This window comes from Eptatretus burgeri, chromosome 11 (assembly GCF_056783735.1).
Source record: "Eptatretus burgeri isolate ZD-2024b chromosome 11, Ebu_testis_v1, whole genome shotgun sequence".
In the NCBI taxonomy this organism is placed as follows: Eukaryota; Metazoa; Chordata; class Myxini; order Myxiniformes; family Myxinidae; genus Eptatretus; species Eptatretus burgeri.
The window spans coordinates 63,077,371-63,097,654 of NC_140971.1; the positions used below are offsets into that span (position 1 = coordinate 63,077,371).

The window sequence follows — 20,284 nt, forward strand, 5'->3', positions numbered from 1 at the left end:
CAAGATTTTATTAAACAATCTGGTTAACAACCCCACTGCCATCTCTCCGAAGCACTTCCATGCCTCCACTGGTATGTCATCTGGGCCAACCGCCTTCCACTTTTCATCCTCTTCATAGCAGTCCTCACTTCATCCTTACTGATCCACCCCACTTCCTGATTCACTATCTCCACCTCTTCCAACCTTCTCTCTCTCATGTTCTTCATTCATCAGCTCCTCAAAGTACTCCATCCACCTTCTCAACACACTCTCCTCGCTCGTCGGTACATTCCCATTTACGTCCTTTAGCACCCTAACCTGCAGCACATCCTTCCCAGCTCGGTCGCTCTGTCTTGCCAATCGGTAGAAATCCTTTTCCCCTTCTTTTGTATCCAACTTCTCATACAGCTCGTCATATGCCTTTTTCTTAGCCGTTGCCACCTCTCTCTTTGCCTTTGGCCGCCACTCCTTGTACTCCTGCCGACTTTCTTCATCTCTCTGACTATCCCACTTCTTTTTCGCCAACCCCTTCTTCCTTATTCTTTCCTGTACTTCCTCGTTCCACCACAAAGTCTGCTTATCTTCCTTCCTCTGTCCAGATGTCACACCAAGTACCTTCCGAGCTATCTCGCTCACCACTTCTGCTGTAGTTGCCCAATCATCCCACCCATCTTTACCACCATCCAACACCTGTCTCGCCTCCTCCCTAAATTCCACGCAACAGTCTTCCTCCTCTGCTTCCACAATCTGGTCCTTGGTTCAGCCCTCACTCTCTTCCACAACCTCACCTCCACAATCATCCGACAGACCACCAATCGATGCTGTCGAGCTACAATCTCCCCTGCCACCACCTTACAGTCTCTAATCGCTTTCAGGTTGCATCTCCTGCTTAAGATGTAATCCACCTGTGTGCACTTTCCTCCACTCTTGTACGTCACCCTGTGTTCCTCCTTCTTCTTGAAATACGTATTTACCACTGCCATTTCCATTCTTTTTGCAAACTCTACCACCATTTGCCCTTCCACATTTCTCTTGTTGAGACCGTACCTACCCATCACCTCCTCATCCTCTTTATTCCCTTCCCCAACATTCGCATTGAAATCTGCTCCAATCACCACTCTTTCAACCTTGGATACACTCTCCACCACTTTATCTAACTCATTCCAGAAATCTTCTTTATATTCCATCTCACACCCCATATGCGGTGCGCATATGCACTGATGACATTCATCATCACCCCTTCAATTTCCAACTTCACACTCATCACTCAGTCAGACACTCTCCTCACCTCGAATACCCTCTTGACATAATCTTCCTTCAGGATTACCCCGACACCATTTATCCTCCAATCCACACCATGGCAGAACGGTTTGAAACCACCTCCAATGCTCCGAGCCTTACTTCCCAACCACTTGGTCTCTTGTACACACAGTATGTCCACCTTTCTTCTCTCCATATCAGCCAACTCTAGCCCTTTGCCAGTCATCGTCCCACCATTCAGAGTTCCAACTCTTACCTCCACACTTCTACCCTTCCCCCTCTCCTACGACCTCTGGACTCGCCTTCCCAGTCTCCTTCTCCTCCTTCGCCCAGCAGTAGCACAATTTCCACTGGTACCCTGCTGACCGCCGGTACCGGTGGCGGTCGTTGGTAACCGGGCCTCGACCGATCCGGTATAGACAAATTCGTTTTGTTGTCCGCATAATGATTTGGCATAGGTTTTTACGCCAGATGCCCTTCCTGACGCAACCCTGGTCTCCTCATACGACACACAGGGATATGGTACACCAATTCTAACTGGGGCATAAGCCATATATGGTGTCCCAAAAATATATACAACTTTTAAAATGCTTTGTTTGATCCTAAAAACGCAGTAATTTTGTCACTTATGCTTCATTTCTTGTTGCAGAGACCCGGAAGTTTATTTTGATACCAAGCAAGCGCCAGAAAAATGCCAAGACTGACCGTACAACAACGGACGAAAATTGTTGAACTTTGGCACCAGACGAAAAGTGTCATACAGGTGCGTCTTTACTCGAGACATTTCGGTATCCACTTGCACCATGCACCAAACTTTTGGACAATAAAGTGCACCATCGCAAAGTTTACCAATGTGGGAACCATCTGTGACCTTCACAAGGGTCACAGTGGGCGGAAGAGGATGGTGGTCGAAGAGGTGGTCGTAGTGAAGAAAATGTGGAAATGGTGAGATATTGCGGTCGTTCAGAGTCCGAAAAAAATCGATTCGACGACTTTCTGCCAAGACAAACATTCATAAGAGCACCGTTCAGAGGATCCTTCGCCAATACATTCATGCCTTTCCATACAAAATTCAAACGGAAACGGTGCTTACTGATCAACAGAAACGCAAACGACTGGACTTTGCAAATTGGTTCTCAGGAAAGTTGGAGGAAGATGCAGACTTCCTCAAAAAAAACTTCACATGACGGACGAATGCCATGCTCACTTGTCCAGGGAGGTAAACAAGCAAAACTTTCGGTACTGGGGAACTGAAAATCCTGGTAATGCATCAACTGAACTGGTGCCTCGATCTGTTCTCAAAATCACCATGTGGGTGGCGGTTGGTTGGTATGGGAGAATTCGTCCATACTTCTTTGAAGATGACCAGGGATGCACTTGCACGGTAAACCAGAGGAACTATCGTGAAATGATTCAGGAATTCTATCTGCCTGAGCTACGTACTCAGGCCCATAGGAGAAACAACCAAACATTCGGATATGTTATGACCATCCTCTTTGCAGATGAAAAGTTGTATATTTTTTTGGGACACCCTGTATAGAAATATATATATATATATATATATATATATATATATATATATATATATATATATATATATATATATATATATATAGTTACGAATTCTGGCCCGCCCGGCATGCGATCGGCCACGTAACTCGAATCGCGACTGCGTCGTCCACCGGAACGGACAATTCTGTCGTGACCCTCTTGGAACAACGCCGGGAGCTAGTCAGAGGTGGGTCTTTCGACCTCATCACAATCGTACCAATTGGCCACCCGCGCAGGATAGGATTGTTCGCCAAATTCGACCTACCTTAGTACCTGTGCGAGTAGTTAACCGGGCGATCGTACCTCGCCGCAGGCCGGCCTTGGACACGAACCGCTTAAGCAGTCCGTTCCGTGCTTCAGGGATAACCGAGCGGTGTTATCGCTGACCTCGACGGATGCGATTCTGTTTAGTGGGTGCTTACACCCGTCTACCAATTCCTTCCGCGATTCAAGATGGCACTTTCAAAAGGGAAAAAGACGACGAACGGGATACATTTCACACAAGGACATTTATTTAAACAGCACACGAAAAGTCAATGCAATATACAGGCAACAAGCAAACAGAAAGCAATACAACCGACTGTAATGAGAATGTACATGCACTTAACAGTCTTACTTTACAGGGACACTGCGCCACATCATTCACACAAAACAACAGGAAAACCCTCCTCATAGGCAGGGAGGTAGACGGGGTTCGTAAACCTTTATGCCGTGGGCCAAAGGGTGACCGAATAGGCCCACGAGACCGTGCTGGTTACCTGCCCCCTCGAGGGGTGACGGTCGGCGAGCCCTCTCCGGCACTCTCCTCTCGTGCGCACCTCGACCCGGGACCACTGCTCGCAACCCTCACGACTTGACGCCCAGAGGGAGAGACGAGCCTTCGACGATCCAGAGCCCACTTCGACGATCCAGAGTCCGACGAGTCCAAAGACGACGTCCCAGGCAGGAGAGAGGAAGAATCCAACGCGATGATCCAGGCAGGAGAGAGGAAGAATCCAACGCGATGATCCAGGCAGGAGAGAGGAGAGCTCAAACACGACGTCCCGGACAGGAGAGAGGAAGAATGCAACGCGATGATCCAGGCAGGAGAGAGGAGAGCTCAAACACGACGTCCACCAAGAGAGCGAGCTCGCGCGCGGTCCGCCCTATATGGCGCGGGGCTCCGCCCTTCGCTCCTCCCCGTTTTTGGCTCCGCCTCTCATCTCGCCCTTTCGAGAAGCTCCTCGAAAAGGGGCGTTTCCTCCTCACGGCCGCCTCACACCCCGTATCCACCAATCGCCAGCGAGCTCTCGCAGCCTCTCCCGTCAGCCCCGCTCCGCAAAAAAGGCAGGAAAACTCGCGTGCCGTTGTCGGCCTTTCACGTCACGGGGCCTTCTTATGAAGTCTTCGGACGGTCCAAAATAACGATAGAACAGAAAAACGGCTATCTCAAAGAGTCGCAGCCCAATGAATCACACGTATTCCCTTTAAACAACGGTGGGGAACTATCTGCACATAAACTGAGCGTCATAACTGATCAAAGGACCCTTTATGGTGTATTGCGAATTTCCACAGCCGTAACAATATATATATATATATATATATATATATATATATATATATATATATATATATATATATATATATATATATATATATATATATATATATAAAAAATATATATATATATATATATATATATATACATACATATTATACATACATATATAACACATACAGTAAAACCCCGCTCTCTGAACACCCCGCATATGAACGTGTTTTTGGCCAGTCCCGAATTTTTAGACAGGAAATCCTGTACATAGTGCCCCCGATAATCTGAACACCCCAAAAATCTGAACACCCCGCATATGAACATGCTTTTTACCAGTCCCAAACCAGTTTTTACCCCGCACTGTGAACGCTACTCCAACCTTTGAAGGCATCGGTGCGAAACATGGACATTGTTCAGCCGCGGATGCATGGCAAACGTCATACAAACAAACGCCGTTGCTAATGACTACCCATCGCGCAGTTCGTTTTACTGGACGCAATGGTGTGGATAGAAAATGCAGTGGGGTGTGAAGAGATACAGTGACTTAACTAGAACCTGTTTCTAAATTAATCAATGATAATCAACCAATAAGCGTCAAGAATTACAATTTCGTCCAATCAGCAGAGGCCTCCCCCTGAGGGAGGGGCACAAGAAGGCCCTGCACACCTCCCTTTCCATCAATCTTCACTTGCTATTGAAGTTCACGCAGTACGATACACCAAAATGCCGAAAACGCGTCACGATCTGCCGTTGGAAGATAAAGTCCGTCTGGTAAAGGAAGCGGAATCCAAGTCACAACGCAAACTCGCTGCTGATTTAGGAATTTCGCTGGGCGCGTGCAGTGAATGGTATTTTACGTCGTAAAGAGTCGATATTGAAGGAATTCGAAGACGGGGCCCTATCTTCGCGAAGTCGACAAAAAGGAGGCAGTTTCGTAGACATTGACAACCGCGTACACACATGGTTCCATGCTGCCCGTTCAAAGAGGATCCCTGCCAGCGGACATATGGTAAAAGCGAAGGCCTTAGAAATCGTGACTGCCATTGGTGAGGTGGATTTCAAGGCATCCAACGGCTGGCTTGCCCGATTTCAAGCTCGAAACAAGATCTCGGCACGTGCAGTTAGCGGCGAGAGTGGTGGCATTGATCAGACGACAGTAGAGGAGTGGAAAACGCGTCTGCCACTGCTATGTGACGGTTTCAAGCCACAAGACATTTTAATGCCGATGAGACTGGTCTCTTCTTCCACGCTCTACCCAAAAGGTCGCTGGTGGAAAAAGGACACTCCTGTCATGGTATAAAGTCGTCAAAGGATCGAATAATGCTGCTGTTGTGCGCTCGTATGACGGGCGAGAAACTTAAACCACTCGCCATCGGCAACGCAGTGAAATCACGTTGCTTTCGTAACATCAAAGTTGATTCCTTCCGTGTCGTGGACAGCAAACAAACGAGCGTGGAGAACCTCGGCGTTGTTCGTTGAATGGTTGAAAGCGCTGGACAAGAAGATGCGAAACCAACTGCGGAGGATTCTTCTCTTCCTTGATAATGCGCCGTCTCATCCAATGGGTGTGACGCTGACGAACGTGACTGTAAAATTCCTGCCTCCGAACGTTACATCGGTCTTGCAGCCCCTTGACCAAGGCGTGATAAGCAACCTGAAGCGTCTTTTCAAACAACGGCTGCTCTGGCACGTGCTGTCGAAGATCGATACCGCTTCAAATGTAAACAAAATCTTGAAGAGCGTCAACGTTCTCCATGCTGTTCAGTGGAGCAGCAATGCATGGGATCAAGTCCAGCCGACGACGATTACCAAGTGCTTCGTCAAGTCCGGCTTCCCTTCCGAGTCACCCGATAGTGACTGGGACCTCAGCCTGCACGAGCTCATTTCACGCGGTGCAGAGATTGGCGTATGCGACGATGTGACCCCCCGAGGAATACGTTCGGTGCGACGATACGGTGCGCGTTCATGACTGCGAGGACGACGAATGGGAGAATGATTTAATGCGGAAAGACGATGACGAAGAGAAAGTGGACAAAGAGAATGGGGACGAAGAGGAAGTGGAAGAGATGCAGGTGACGGTACAAGATGGACTCGGTTGTGTGCAAAAGCTTAAAACTCTCTTTCTGAATCAAGGATGGGCAGAGTTGCTCGCTCCTTTGGAAAGAATCGAACATTCAGTTCAAGTTCATGTCCTGGAGAATGCCACATCGAAACCACAGAGTTTTATAACATCTTGGCTTTGATACAAGTAATTGTATAAATTTCAAATTTTGATTCTCGTGCTGTCAATTTTGCGTTGCATTTTTGATATTATCAATTTTCTATCTTTCCGTGGCAAATAATTCGAATAATTGTATTATTACTACTGAATGCCAATAATTGTGTGCTCATTTTGTCTGTGGAATGTGTATTTAGATGTGTATGTATTTATTAAACGACTTTTGTGATCTATCGAATACAGATGACGCGTTCATGGTCGGTTGATACCCTAATCCCCGATAATGTGAACACCCCACATATGAACGCATTTTCGTCCAGTCCCAGAAGTGTTCAGAATAGCGGGGTTTTACTGTGTGTGTGTGTGTGTGTGTGTGTTTTTTATATATATATATATATACTATATATATATATATATATATATATATATATATATATATATATATATATATATATATATATATATATATATATATATATATATCTCTCAAAATGATATGCTTCAAAGATTCTATTGACAACTGAAAATTTAAATGGGTTGAGGCCTTTAAAAATGAATGACTCAAAAGCAAAGAACAATGCAGAGAGAAAACATGGTCAATCAATAGAACACAAGGTGGTTGGGCTGAGCAAATCGATTATTGTCCCTCCACATATCGGCTGTCCAGCGATATATTGAGATTGCACAATCACTACTGCTGACGCATCATGACCACTGCAGCGATAGCTGGTGCTTGGGGAGTACACACTATTGATGTTTCTATAACCGTAATGATGACCCACTGCACAACAGCTCAAATAAATAGCTGTTAATCGCCATGTAATCTGTCCTTTTGGGTGCTCTCATTAAAAGCGGTGTTTGTGCCATTGTCACACAAACACAACATCACAATAGGTATTTTTGAACATCAACTGCACTTTTGTGGAGTGGTGAAGAAGCTGGGAAGGCCCGACATCAGACTTCAACAATGTATATTGAAGCTGGGTGTGCGCTGCTGCTCGCCACGTCGCCACATGGCGAATCCCCCTTACCTGTGGCTGATATTTTAAACCACCCATTAGCCACTGTGGCTAATCCATGTTTTAGTGGTTTTTTTAACCAGTTTTAGACGAATTTTGGGTGATTTTAGCATAGAATTCAACCTTCGTTGAGACTGCCGCCATTTTGTTTGTTTTGATTACGGGAATCACGTGTGATTTTGTACAAGCTTATATATACTAACTTTAGTAGTTTCAAACGTTTCTAGTTTAAAAAAAAAAAAAAAATCGAACGAAATTACGCATGATTCCCATGATTCTCGTCTTAAAATGTTATTTTAATTTTTTTGAAAAAATTTTTTTTTTCTTTTTTTCTGGAATGATTTGGCATGATTCAGCGCTACTCGGCGCTGCATGCTTCGTTGGGTCAGTGGTTGCCAGGTGAGTTTTGACACAATCAGTAGTAGTACCTGTAGTAGGACGACTGTTTGGATGACCAGGTGAGTTTTGGCACAATCAGTAGTAGTACCTGTAGTAGGACGAGTTTGTTTGGATGAGTGAGTTTGATGGGTGACTTTGGTTGGTTGGACGAGTGAAGTTGATGGGTGAGATTGGTTGTATGAGTGAGTTTGATGTGTGAGATTGGTTGGATGAGTGAGTTTGATGTGTGAGATTGGTTGGATGAGTGAAGTTGTTGGGTGAGATTGGTTGGATGAGTGAATTTGACTGGCATGAGGTTGGTCCAATCCTGGTCCACAACCACCCCCATCCCCCACTTCCACCTACTAAAGGCACAACGACCATACCCCCCCTCCACACACACACACACACACACACACACACACACACACACACACACACACACACACACACACACACACACACACACACACACACACACACACACACACACACACACACACACACACAATCAGCACCTTCCCTGATGGTCGTTCATTCAACCAATCTCACACGTCAAACTCACTCATCCAACCAACCTCACCCATCAAACTCACACATCCGCCTTAAAATTAACATATTTCATATTGCTAAAAAAAACCTTTGAATAAAATATGTGGCTATTTCGTTTCTCCTGTGGCTAATCATTCTAAACCTGGATTAGCCACAGTGGCCAATTCCTTTTGAAAGCCAGAGCACACCCAGTGAAGTTGCCAGATTTATCCTTCCGATCCTCTGCTTGTCACACTCTTTTCTCTGGGACATCATTACGGCATCACGTCCAGTGCAAGGCTCGGCCAGGCCTCCAGACATGCACGTCATTCTGATGTCCAGCACTCAACCCGTCCCATTCTTGCGTATGTCTTTAGCTTTTTTTTTTTTTGTTTACAATGGGTGCATGGGGGATGAAATGTGTATCAACCACGATGGTGGGGGAGTGGGGCGAGTGGTGTGGTTGGCTATGGTGTTTGTTGCTCTGAAGGCAGCATGTTTGTGAGCTGCCCTGGGCAATAATTTTTTTTTTCTTTTTATGCGTGCTCTGCCATCTTGATAAAAGCTCTCCTAACAAGGGGTATGAATCAGAGTTCAGATGTGGCGATTGTACCAGTGCAAACAATCCTCCTCCTCTGTGTCTTCGGCACAGGCTCAGGATCCTTGCGTTTTGCATCTACAATATTTTTTCTATATCTTATTGCGCCGATAAGTTTGATATATAGCCCAGCACTGCAATTTGGTTGCAAATGCTCGTGTTAGTACAAATTATGAAAGAACGGTCCACACATCCTACTATAATGGCACACATTATATGTAGACTGCCTTCCCAGAACATTTTCTAAGTGCGAGATAGATGCAAAAGTACCACCTCATCAGTGTTGCCTTCAGGTTTCATCTCAATCTTCACGTTTTCCTTCGAATCAGCAGAGGAAGCACCCATTTGAATCCTCCCCTTAATGCAGCAATGTTCTTCATAGATGGTGGGCAGTGAACTTTCCTCTTTTGCTTCTTTGTTCCCTAAAATCAGCAAAACAAGTGCATAAAAAATTACAACCTTCAAACTTCATGTTTAAAGGTAGAACGAGACATCAACCTTAGAGAGAATGGATGTTGAAGGGAGATTCACACTTAAATATTTTGGTGGAAACACAAAACACCTCATTTTTTAAAAAGGATGTATAATTCCTTTCATTCTTACCATGCAAAAATAAAAAAATAAAATTAAGGAGTCAAAGAAAAAAAAGTGGTGCAAGGAGACTCAAATCAAAGAAGCTCTCAAAGCCACAATACTACCTGAAAGATTATGGAGCCAAATGCAAAGTCAAAATACAAAAGTGGACATAGTGGTAGCAGCAAAACATTTTTTTCCAAACCCTGGCTGAATCATACCAAAGACCAGAAAAATATGACCCGCATGTCCTGAAGCTCACCTGGACCCGGAGCAACAGTCATTCAACCCGCCCCCCACCCCCCAACACACGCCTTCAACCCTGCTTTTCTGTTTAATGCCATGAACAAACTTTGGTACATCAAGGGTGATGAAGGATGTTGTCAAGTTTCATTGGAATTGTGTGTACAATTTAAGAGAAGAAAGCAAATAACATTTTTTTTGGGGGGGGGGGGGGGGAGTCAGGGCGGAGGAGCTGCTTGTGAGCCAATGGCCATCCATATCTTGTGCCCAACTGTGTGCAGACGTCATCCTGCAGTTGGGTTGTTTTTTTTAGGTTGGTGGCAGGATTTGCACTCCGGCCACCATAAAAACCTTCATTCCGCAAAACACAAGAAAAACGCAAAGAAATCTGAAAACCCACTCCGTGTGAGTACCTCCTGTGCAACTGCCCACTCCAGGGCAGCTCACCGGATGACGGGATAAGGGCAAAGCCTTCGGAACTCCCTCTCTTTGACGATGGGAAGAAAACCATGGGGTAACCTTCCCGGGTCGGATTGCGGTAGTGCGACGGGGTGGAGCTGAGGTGTCATCCACCAGACGGCGGTCTCCTTTGGGTTAACCTGAGGCGGTGCCTTCGGGTGGATGCCTGCTATGTCCTATCCCTAAGAGAGGATGATCACTTGTCTATGTCATCATCTGAGCTCAAGTGTTTGTACATCGGTATTGCAGTACTCTCTGAGGTTCGGAGACCGGATTGTGCGAGATCACGGCAAGTGTACACCCACTATTGGTCTGGTCGCTCTGATGGTTACCAGGCCCAAGAAGTTGCTTTAGCTGTGTCCAATAAGCTGACACCAATGATAATTGATGTACACTGCTCAGCAAGCATATTATGAGACTCAGGATTAGTCACTCCTTGGGTATCGTTTCCCTGGTCTCGAAAGATGCTCCGACTGAGGCGAGTGATCTCACCATGAAGGATGCATTCTATGCCACGCTCGAGTCTGTGGTTGATCAGGACCCCAAGCGAGATACTCTTCTAATCTTGGGGGATTTTAATGCATCAAATGGAAGTTGGCAGGCTTGGGATCCTGGGGTCGAGTTCAAATCCCGCTCAACTGTTGAATTGATACTAAGTGGGGGTTAACTCGGCCTGTCATCCTTCCAAGATCGGCAAAATGAGTGCCAGCATGCTGGTATACTGTGTTGGAGTGGCGACCCGTCCAGGATTGTGTCCAATAGCCAAGGAGACTGCTTAGGCAGCACCAACACTGCACAGAGTATGGTCCCAATGGATGGATGGAAATGGAAGTGAGAGGGATGGTTATAAGACATGTATTGGTCCCCATGGGTCTGGAACTGTGAACCAGAATAACACCAAGTTCCTTGAATTTGCAAGAAGTCATGGACTTAGGGTGACTGGTTCATGGTTTCAGCACTACCAGGCTCATCGCTTGACTTGGTATTCCAACACTGGTGGTGTGGCAAAGGAGATCGATCATGTGCTTGTTGATGATTGCTGGAGGATGATCAAGAACTGCAGGGTCTCCAAGAGTGCTCAGTTCCTCAACACTGACCACAGGCTTCTGGTAGTAACTCTGAAGTTGCAGCGTAAATCCAGGAGAATGGTACCATCCCAGCCTCGGCTGAATGTTGGCAAGCTCAAGGATGAGAGGGTAGCGAAGGAGTTTGTGAACAGGCTGAGCGGGGATTTGAGGGTCTGGGTGCTTTGGGGAAATCGTGAAGAGTTGTGGAGTGCCTTCAAGACCACTATGTCTTGGATATCTTTGAACTCACCAGAGGGCAAAGAAGAATTTTGTCTCTCAAGGGACACTGGATACCATTGTCTAGAGTCACAGGGCCAGGCTTAATGGCAGAGCTGAGCTGTTCAGGGAGTTGAGGTGTAAAACTGTGGTGGAAAATGCTAGTGGAAATGATGTACTCAATTCATTGCATGCAGTTCTGTGCTCTGCCTGGAACACAGGCAACATCCCAAATGACTGGAAGAGGGGCCTTGTTGCCACTCTCTGGAAAGGGAAGGGTGATCGCCAGGACTGCAACAACTACCAAGAGGTGATGCTGCTCTCAGTGCTGGGTGAGGTCTTTGCTCAGATAATTATCGATAGGGCTTGCCATCATCTGCTTGAGCACCAGGGCCAAGAGCAGTCAGACTTTACACCAGAGGTCAACGATTGACCGTATCTTTGCCCTTCGGGTCCTCAAACGCAGACGAGAGTTTTGGTAGGAGCTGCTTGCAGCCTATGTTGATCTCTGCAAAGCGTTCGATTCAGTGAAACACAATGCCCTCTGGAGGATTCTTGGGCTTCGTGGGGTGCCACCAAAACTGATCAATCTGATGTCTGAAGTATACTCTGGTACTGACAGTGCTGTGAGATGTGATACCATCGCCGGCTTATTTCCAGTAGTTACTGGAGTTAGTCAGGGGTGTGTACTGGTCCACACACCTTTCAGCACTTTTATGGACTGGATTCTGGAGAGGATTTCAGAGAAATCAAGCTGCAGTGCATCGTTTGGGAACGTCAAGATCTCTGACCTTGATTTTGCAGATGATGCAGTCATCTTTGAGATGACTCTGGATATCCTTTTGGGGGCCCTCAAATTGCTGAATGAAGACTTTGAGCCGCTCGGATTACCGGTTTCCGAGGTCAAAACTAAGATCCAGGTTTTCAATGACATCTTGGATGCTGCCATCTTGTCTGTGTGTACCTTTGTGGTAAGGATGTTGAGGTCACCGATAGATTCACTTACCCTTGGCAGTGATATTAATGTCTTTGCTGGCTGTAATGCAGAGGTCAATTGACGGCTGGATCGGGCCTGGGGAGTCATGGATTCAATGAATCATGGGGTGTGGCACTGTCAGTACCTGTGCAAGAAGACAAAAGTCAGAGTCTTCAAGTCCTTGGTGCTTCCAGTCTTGCTCTAAGAATGTGAAAGGCCAGATGGAGGCTCCTGGAACACCGGCGGAAAGTGGTCGTAGTGACGCGCTGCTCCAGCGCATGCCCCCATACCTGACCTAATGTTACATAACCCGCCCCCTCCCCCACCCCTATTTACCCCCTTAATGAGCACAGATTTTGATTCGGTAAATACACCTTCGTTCAGCATCCGATATGAGGCTTGTGGCCAAGTTTCATCAAAACTATGTGTTTGGTTAAAGAGATAATGACTAATGTGTTTACGGACTGAAGGACCGACTGACTCACTCACCAACAGGCACTGCTCGATCGCATAAGCTCGCCTGGCTTAAGTCCAGGTGAGCTAAAAATAGTACGTGCTGCTTCCTTCATTGACGATCAGCATTTAAAAGGATAAGAGCAGACACAATCACCAGAGGTGGGAAGAAATTACTCCTTGTGAAATACCCCACTGAGCAGTGAGAAAAGTGTTGCCATTGTGGTGCCTTTCCTGGTACAGAGTGCAACAGGAAGTAATGGCACTTCCGTCAAGGTGTGTGTGCGTGTGCGTATTTGGCCGATTGTTTGATCAAGCCTTGTGAGAATGTTTGGTAGGTTTTCACGTAAACAAGTTCCTCTTGGATTGCATTTGATACAACATTGAATAAATAATTTTAGTGAAGTAAATTCTTCAATTAATATTATTCACTAAACACACACAAACACAGCACCTATGGAAAGTCTGCACCACCTTTCAAAATTTTCACGTTTTGTTGCCTTATAGGTGGGAATGAAATTGCATTGAATGAGTTTTTCCACCTTTATTTACACATTGTAACCCACAACTTCGAAGTGAAAAACAAATTCGATAAGTTTCAGAAAATTAATTAAAAATACAAAACTAGAATATATTGGTTGGATAAGTGTCCACCCTCCTAATAATAGCAATTGTAAATTAGACCAGATGTAACCAATCACCTTCAAGAGCACAGACTAGTTAATTGGGCTCCACCTGTATTAAACTGTTGTGGTTCTGATCATTGAAGAATAAAACTAGAGGGGGAGCACTCGGTAGAGTGCAAAACCTCCGCCGCCAATTCTGCGAGGTCACTCAAGTGAACCTGATATCCTATTCATTCAATTTGACGTCAACAGTGCTCACAGAGTTATAGTTTGCAACTTTCCCTTTTACCTTTACATACTCAATTCATTCGTCATAACGAGATTCCTTGAGACAGAAATTGAATTTACGTGGGTATATCCACCTGAAGTTCCAAAATCAGCCGCAATTATAATTTTGGCATGTTTTTTAGTTGGAAATCACTTATAACATGTAGAAATGCAAAAAAAAAAAATCGAAATTTTGTTGAAAAAAAGTTGCAAAATTTTTTTTTCTCGAACAATTTTTTTTTGGGGGGGGGTTGGAAATCACTTAAAACATGTAGAAATGCAAAAAAAAAAAAATCAAATATTTTTTCAAATTGGCCGCCATAGCGGCCATATTGGATTTTGGAACAAGTCCAAAATCTAATGGCATGATCCTTGGACGAGACCTAACCCCCCCACCCCCCCCCACCAACTTTCGTCAAAATCCGTCGAGGAGTTTTTCCGTAATACTGTTCACAAACAAACAAACAAACAAACAGACAGAAGTGAAAACAGTAGCCCCCATCCATCTTAGATGGCAGAGGTTAATTAGCTGTTAATGTAGGTTTCCTCGACTGGGTAATGCATTTCACAGCAAAGACAACCATGAGCACCAAGGAGCTTTCAAAAGACCACAGGGATAAAGTTGTGGAAAGGCACAGATCAGGGGATGGGTATAAAAATATTTCAATAGGCCTCGTGTATCCCTTGGAGCACAACCAAGACGATTATTAAGAAGTGGAAGGCGTATGGCACCACAAAGACGCTGCCAAGATCAGGCCGTTCCTCCAAATTGGATGACCAAGCAAGGAGGAGACTGATCAGAGATGCCACCAAGAGGCCAATGACAACCTTGAAAAAGCTCCATAACTTTATGGCAAAGACTGGTCACTGTGTGCATGTGACAACAATATCCCAAGCACTCCACAAGTCTGACCTGTATGGAAGTGTGGCAATAATGAAGCCATTATTCAAAGAGCCCACCTTGAGTCCCATTTGAGGTATGCAAAAAAAAACACTGGATATTCTGAAACCATGTGGCAAAAAGTTTTGTGGTCTGACAAAACAGAGATGGAACTTTTTCACCGAAATGCAAAACGAAACGTTTGGCACAAACCCAACACAGCACAGCACATCAACCAAAGAACACCATCCCTAATGTGAATCATGGTGGTGGCAGAATCATGTTATGGGGGTGTTTCTCATTTGCAGGGACTGGGGCACTTGTCATGGATGCACTGGGGCAGGGGAAATGGATGGAACAAAATACCAAAAAAATCCAAGGGGAAAACCTGCTGCCCCCTGCAAGAAAGCTGAAATTTGGATGAAAGTTCACCTTTCAGCATGACAACGACCCGAAGCACACAGCCAATGCTGCACTGGAGTGGCTAAGGAAGAAAACGATAAATGTTCTTCAATGGCTCAGCCAGAGCCCCAAGTCTGAACTCTCAAACCTATCTCGCTCCTCCAAATCCTGGTGGCGTCCAAGTCTGTTTCTCGTGTATGCTCCCCCTCCACCCACTCCTTCACCTAAAATGACCGCACAGCTGACACTGCACGTGAAAAGGCTAAATGCCGAAACTCTGCTTCAAAATCTTGTGTCCCAAACCCATCGCTTTCTTAACCCACTTTACCAATCACACCCTGCTGTTCCTGATCTTTTTCTCCTGAAAAGGTGGAGAGTTTGCTGTCAAACCTCGACTGATTCTGCAACCGGACCAGACGGCATCAGACCATGTGTCATAAAAACCTGCACTGCTGCTCTTGCTCACCCTCTATCTGTTTTATTCACCGCCTCATTTGCTCAAGGTCATTGCCTTCTGCTTGGAAATCAGCAAACATTACCACTTTGCATAAAAAAGGTGCAAAGACAGATCCTTGCAACAACAGAACGATCATCCTTCTCCAAATCATCAGCAACGTTATGGAATACGTCATCGCTTCCGACATTAAATCCTTCCTCTTCCACAATGGCCTGATTTCCGATCAATTTGGATTCAGACCAGGTCACTCTATCCTGGACTTGCTGATCCTGCTTTCCCAACAATGGATGAAAGTCCTCAATGCCAGACATGAGATCAGAGCCATCTCCCTCGACATATCGCATGCTTTCAATACGGTCTGGCACCCCGCCCTGCTCACCAAGCTCTATTCCGATGGTATCCATGGACATCTCCTCTCATGGCTCGCAGACTTTATCTCCTGTCGCAGCCAACGTGTGGCCCTTAATGGAGTTCTCTCATTCCCTCTTCCTGTCCAGGCTGGAGTTTCTCAAGGTAGTGTTCTGGGCCCAACGCTTTTTCTCATATTCATCAATAATCTCTCTGACTCTGGAAAATCCTCTATTTCTTTGCTGATGACTCCACCCTCTGCCGTATCATCTGTCATCCTTAAGATTGGTAAGCAGCAGCCTTTCCACTCTCTGCATATCTGAATAAAATCACAAGCTGGTCCAACATATGGAGCATGCCTTTCAATCCTGACAAAACACACTCTCACAATGTCTCTCCGAAAGAACCATCTGGAACACCCTAACCCCCCCCCCCCCCCCGTTTATGGAATCCTCCAGAGCTCCGTAGTCACAGCCCTTTTGATGGCCTCCACATCAGGAAAACGGGTCCACTTGAGTTTAGGGAATAGGAAAAAAATCACAAGGGGCCAAGTCTGGCGAACACGAGGGTTGCTCCAGAGTTGGCACGTTCTTCTCTGCCAGAAACTGTCAAATGCTCAGAGCACTGTGAGCAGGGGCATTGTCATGGTGGAGCACCCAGGGATTGTTCTCCCACAGATCCCTCCTCTTGTCCCAGACTGATCTTATGAGGCACGGGATGAGCTCCTTGTACACGTATTGATTCACTGTTTGACCCTGTGGTAGAAACTTGAAATGGATGATGCGCTTGATGTCAAAAAAGGTGATGAGCATCACCTTGACCTTCAACTTCTACATCTCCTTGCTTTCTTTGGTCTTGGTGATGCCCGACTTTTCCACTGACGACTCTGCCGTTTGGTCTTGGGATCGTATTCGAATATCCACGATTCATCGCCAGTAATGACTCTCCCGAGCAGGTCTGGATCATCCTTGAGGCGCTCGACAATGTCTTGACAGACTGACACTTTGCTGTTTCTGGTCCTCGGACAACTTGGGGACCATCTTTGCGCACACCTTGCACATTGAGATTTTCAGTGATGATGCTCCAGACAGTGGCCTTATTGATGGAAAGTTCCTCAGCAATAATCTACACTGTCAGTAGATGACCTGCGTGCATCATCTGCTTCACACGCTCGATGTTGTCCGCCGTTCTGATCGTTGGTCTTCCAGACCGTGGATAGTCTTCAACCTCCTCCCATCCCTCTTTGAACCTCATGTGGCATTCAGATGCACATGTACATGACATAGTTTCTTCCCTGTAGACTTGCTACAGCATTGCAAAGGATTCGGAAGGTGTTTTGCCAAGCTTGGTAAGAAACTTCAGATTGGCTCTCTGCTCACGACTCAGACGAGACAACGTGTAAAACACGACCTGTAAAATAATCACACAATGAGCGCAGTCAACCATCACCAATTATATATATATATATATATATATATATATATATATATATATATATATATATATATATATATATATATATATATATATATATATATATATATATATCTGGAATGTTGCGAAAGACTGTGACGCAACCCGTTCATTCAAGTTGTGTAAGTGGAGCACACAGCAGGCTCAGTCCCGTTACTTTTTAGACGGACCTTGTATTAACTCAGGGGGGTGGACACTAATCCAGTACATGATATATCTGTGTTTATGTATGTGTGTTTGTAAATATGGATGCGTGTGTGGATGTGTAGGGTGTATATTATATACAGTCATCCCCCGTTTATCGCGTTGGTTACGTTCCAACCACCCCCCCCCCCCCGCGCGAGAAGTGAAAATCCACGATGAATGGATGCCTCCCAAAATATATATATATATATATATATATATATATATATATATATATATATATATATATATATATAGATATATATATATATATATATATATGTAAAATCGACTCGTCTGGTCTGGTCGTCTTGGCAGTGATCGGTTTGAGGTGCCGGAGATCGACTCGTCTGGTCTGGTCGCCTTGGCAGTGATCGGTTCGATATGTCGGAGATCGATTCGTCTGGTCTGGTCAGTTTGGCAGTGATCGGTTTTGAGGTGCCGGAGATTGACTCGTCTGGTCGGTTTGGCAGTGCTCGTCCAACCGCGGCAAACCTTTTTCCTTCCCGAAGCATATCGAGCACCTTAACCTTCTCCTGGAGTGTCAGGACCTTCCTCTGGCGCTTCGGTTCCTTGCCAGAAGCCTTAGAAGGTGCAGGGCATTTGGGCGGCATCGTCGGGCTTGGAGAAAAAAAACGTAGAAAATATTCGAAGTTCACAAGCGAAACTTTCTCTCGTGCATTGTGTGACTGGTCGAGCACCACGCGTTATAATTTATATTTTATGTATTATTACCGCGATATACCGGGGGAATCCGCAGAAAAAATTAGTTAGGTTCCAAGGGAAAAGCCGCGATGAACCGGGGGCGCGATATAGCGGGGGATTACTATATATATATATATATATATATATATATATATTATATATATATATATACATACCTGACTTCCTTATTAGGACTACGGTGCTACGGTGCAGTAATTGGTCTTTATTTTGATTGTGTCCGAGATCATTCCACTCCAAGTCTTAGATCATGAAAACCAAAATGACGCAAGTAAATTGCAAATTTAGATGCCAGAAGTAGAATTCTAACAGGGATGACTCCATTTACATCACCTTCTATGCAAACATGGACCATCATAGAACCACCCACCCAAACTCCCTCTTCCTCATCGGTCGTGATTTAAACTTTCGCCATGCCTATTAGCTGTGTTGGCACCTCTTCAAGCAGCCATTATATTGCAGCAAAGGACTTCTGTGACTCCATGAGCCTCACCCAATCAGAGAACTTTCCAAACTGGATTTATCCCAATGGTACGTCCTCCCTTTTGGACTTGGTATTGACCAATTTTCCAACTAATGACAGATTTTTCTGTATCTCTTCTACCCAATAGGTTCATCTTATCATGTACTTTTGAGAGTCAACATCTCTGGGCATTTTCAGAAAGCTTCCTCAGTGGTGGAGAGTCTGGCAGGGACTGAAAGCTGCCCTCACATCAAGACTTGTCCTTCATTTACATCTCTCCTGAATATTAAGACTACCTGAGAATCCTTCCTCACAAGCTTGCTTTCCCTCATGTACAGAGTTATACTATCTCTTCTGCAGTTGTCATACCTCTCCGCTCTCCATGAGTACACAGAATCCAATGGTGGGGTTAAGCAATTGGTTCATGTCCATCTGTCTGTGAACGTCAGTTTATGATCGAGGATCAATATATTTAAATTGAATGTCATATTTTGAATACGAATTGAACATGAATCAGAAAACAAACTTGCCGTTTTACAGTACAGTACTTCCTCTCTGAATTTGACCTGATCGCACAAGCACAAAAAGGAGTGATAACATTTTTTTTTACTCTGTCTGCCTGTATGGCAATCAAACCAAATTGAAAATCATTCCGAACAGGAAACAATTTTTAAGGATGTAATAAAAGACACAAACAAAAGGCAAGAAGAACTCATGTAACATGTTAGAGTGGTATAATCGACACTGCATCAACAGTGGTAAATTCCGGAATTTATTTATTTACACGACTTTCACAATCTTTCTTCTTCTTCTTCTTCTTCTCCCCCTTTAGAAAGAGTGAGGTCCAACAGTACCAAGCTTCTACACTGCCCCGAACACCATATCCACACCAAGTGTCCAGCCCACTTCAATCGGCTGTTTACCAATCTCCCTGTCAAGCTCATCTGCACACCAGTCTCCTCCCTCAGTTTATCCATCCTCCTCCTCCTACCCACAATCCTCCTTACCCAGATGTTCTCGCAGACCCGCAACCTGTTGTTTCACTATCAGTGCCAGCATTTCAACACCATAAAGGTAGGTCAGCATTTCCCAAGTCACTACAACTTTCCTTTTCAACATCCTTGATATCTTTCTATCTGCCATTACTCCTTCAACCATCCTCCACACATTCACACCCACTTGAATTGTCTTCCTCACCTGTGCCTCCGACTTACCATCACTGGTCACTGTTCCGCCCAGATACTCAAACCTATTTCCTGTCTGATCTCCTTCCTTTCGAGCCTGATATTCATTTATTTTCACCAACACCTGAACCCACAACACCTCAGTCCTCTCCATACTCATCTTCAGCCCATGTTTCTCAAATGCCTTCTTCCAATCTCCAGTACTTCCTGCATCTACAGTCTACTC

The 20,284-nt window shown here is 45.2% G+C and overlaps 1 protein-coding gene across 4 annotated transcripts in view; it reads right to left on the reverse strand.

The window, feature by feature from the left end:
• Window positions 1-20,284, reverse strand: part of LOC147017223 (uncharacterized) — a 284,769-nt gene that overhangs the window by 212,214 nt on the left and 52,271 nt on the right. For all 4 annotated transcript variants that reach the window (XM_085846675.1, XM_085846676.1, XM_085846673.1 and 1 more), the window contains one exon: window positions 9,339-9,487. In XM_085846675.1, coding sequence (XP_085702801.1) covers window positions 9,339-9,487 — 149 coding nt within the window. The remainder of the gene's footprint in view (window positions 1-9,338; window positions 9,488-20,284) is intronic.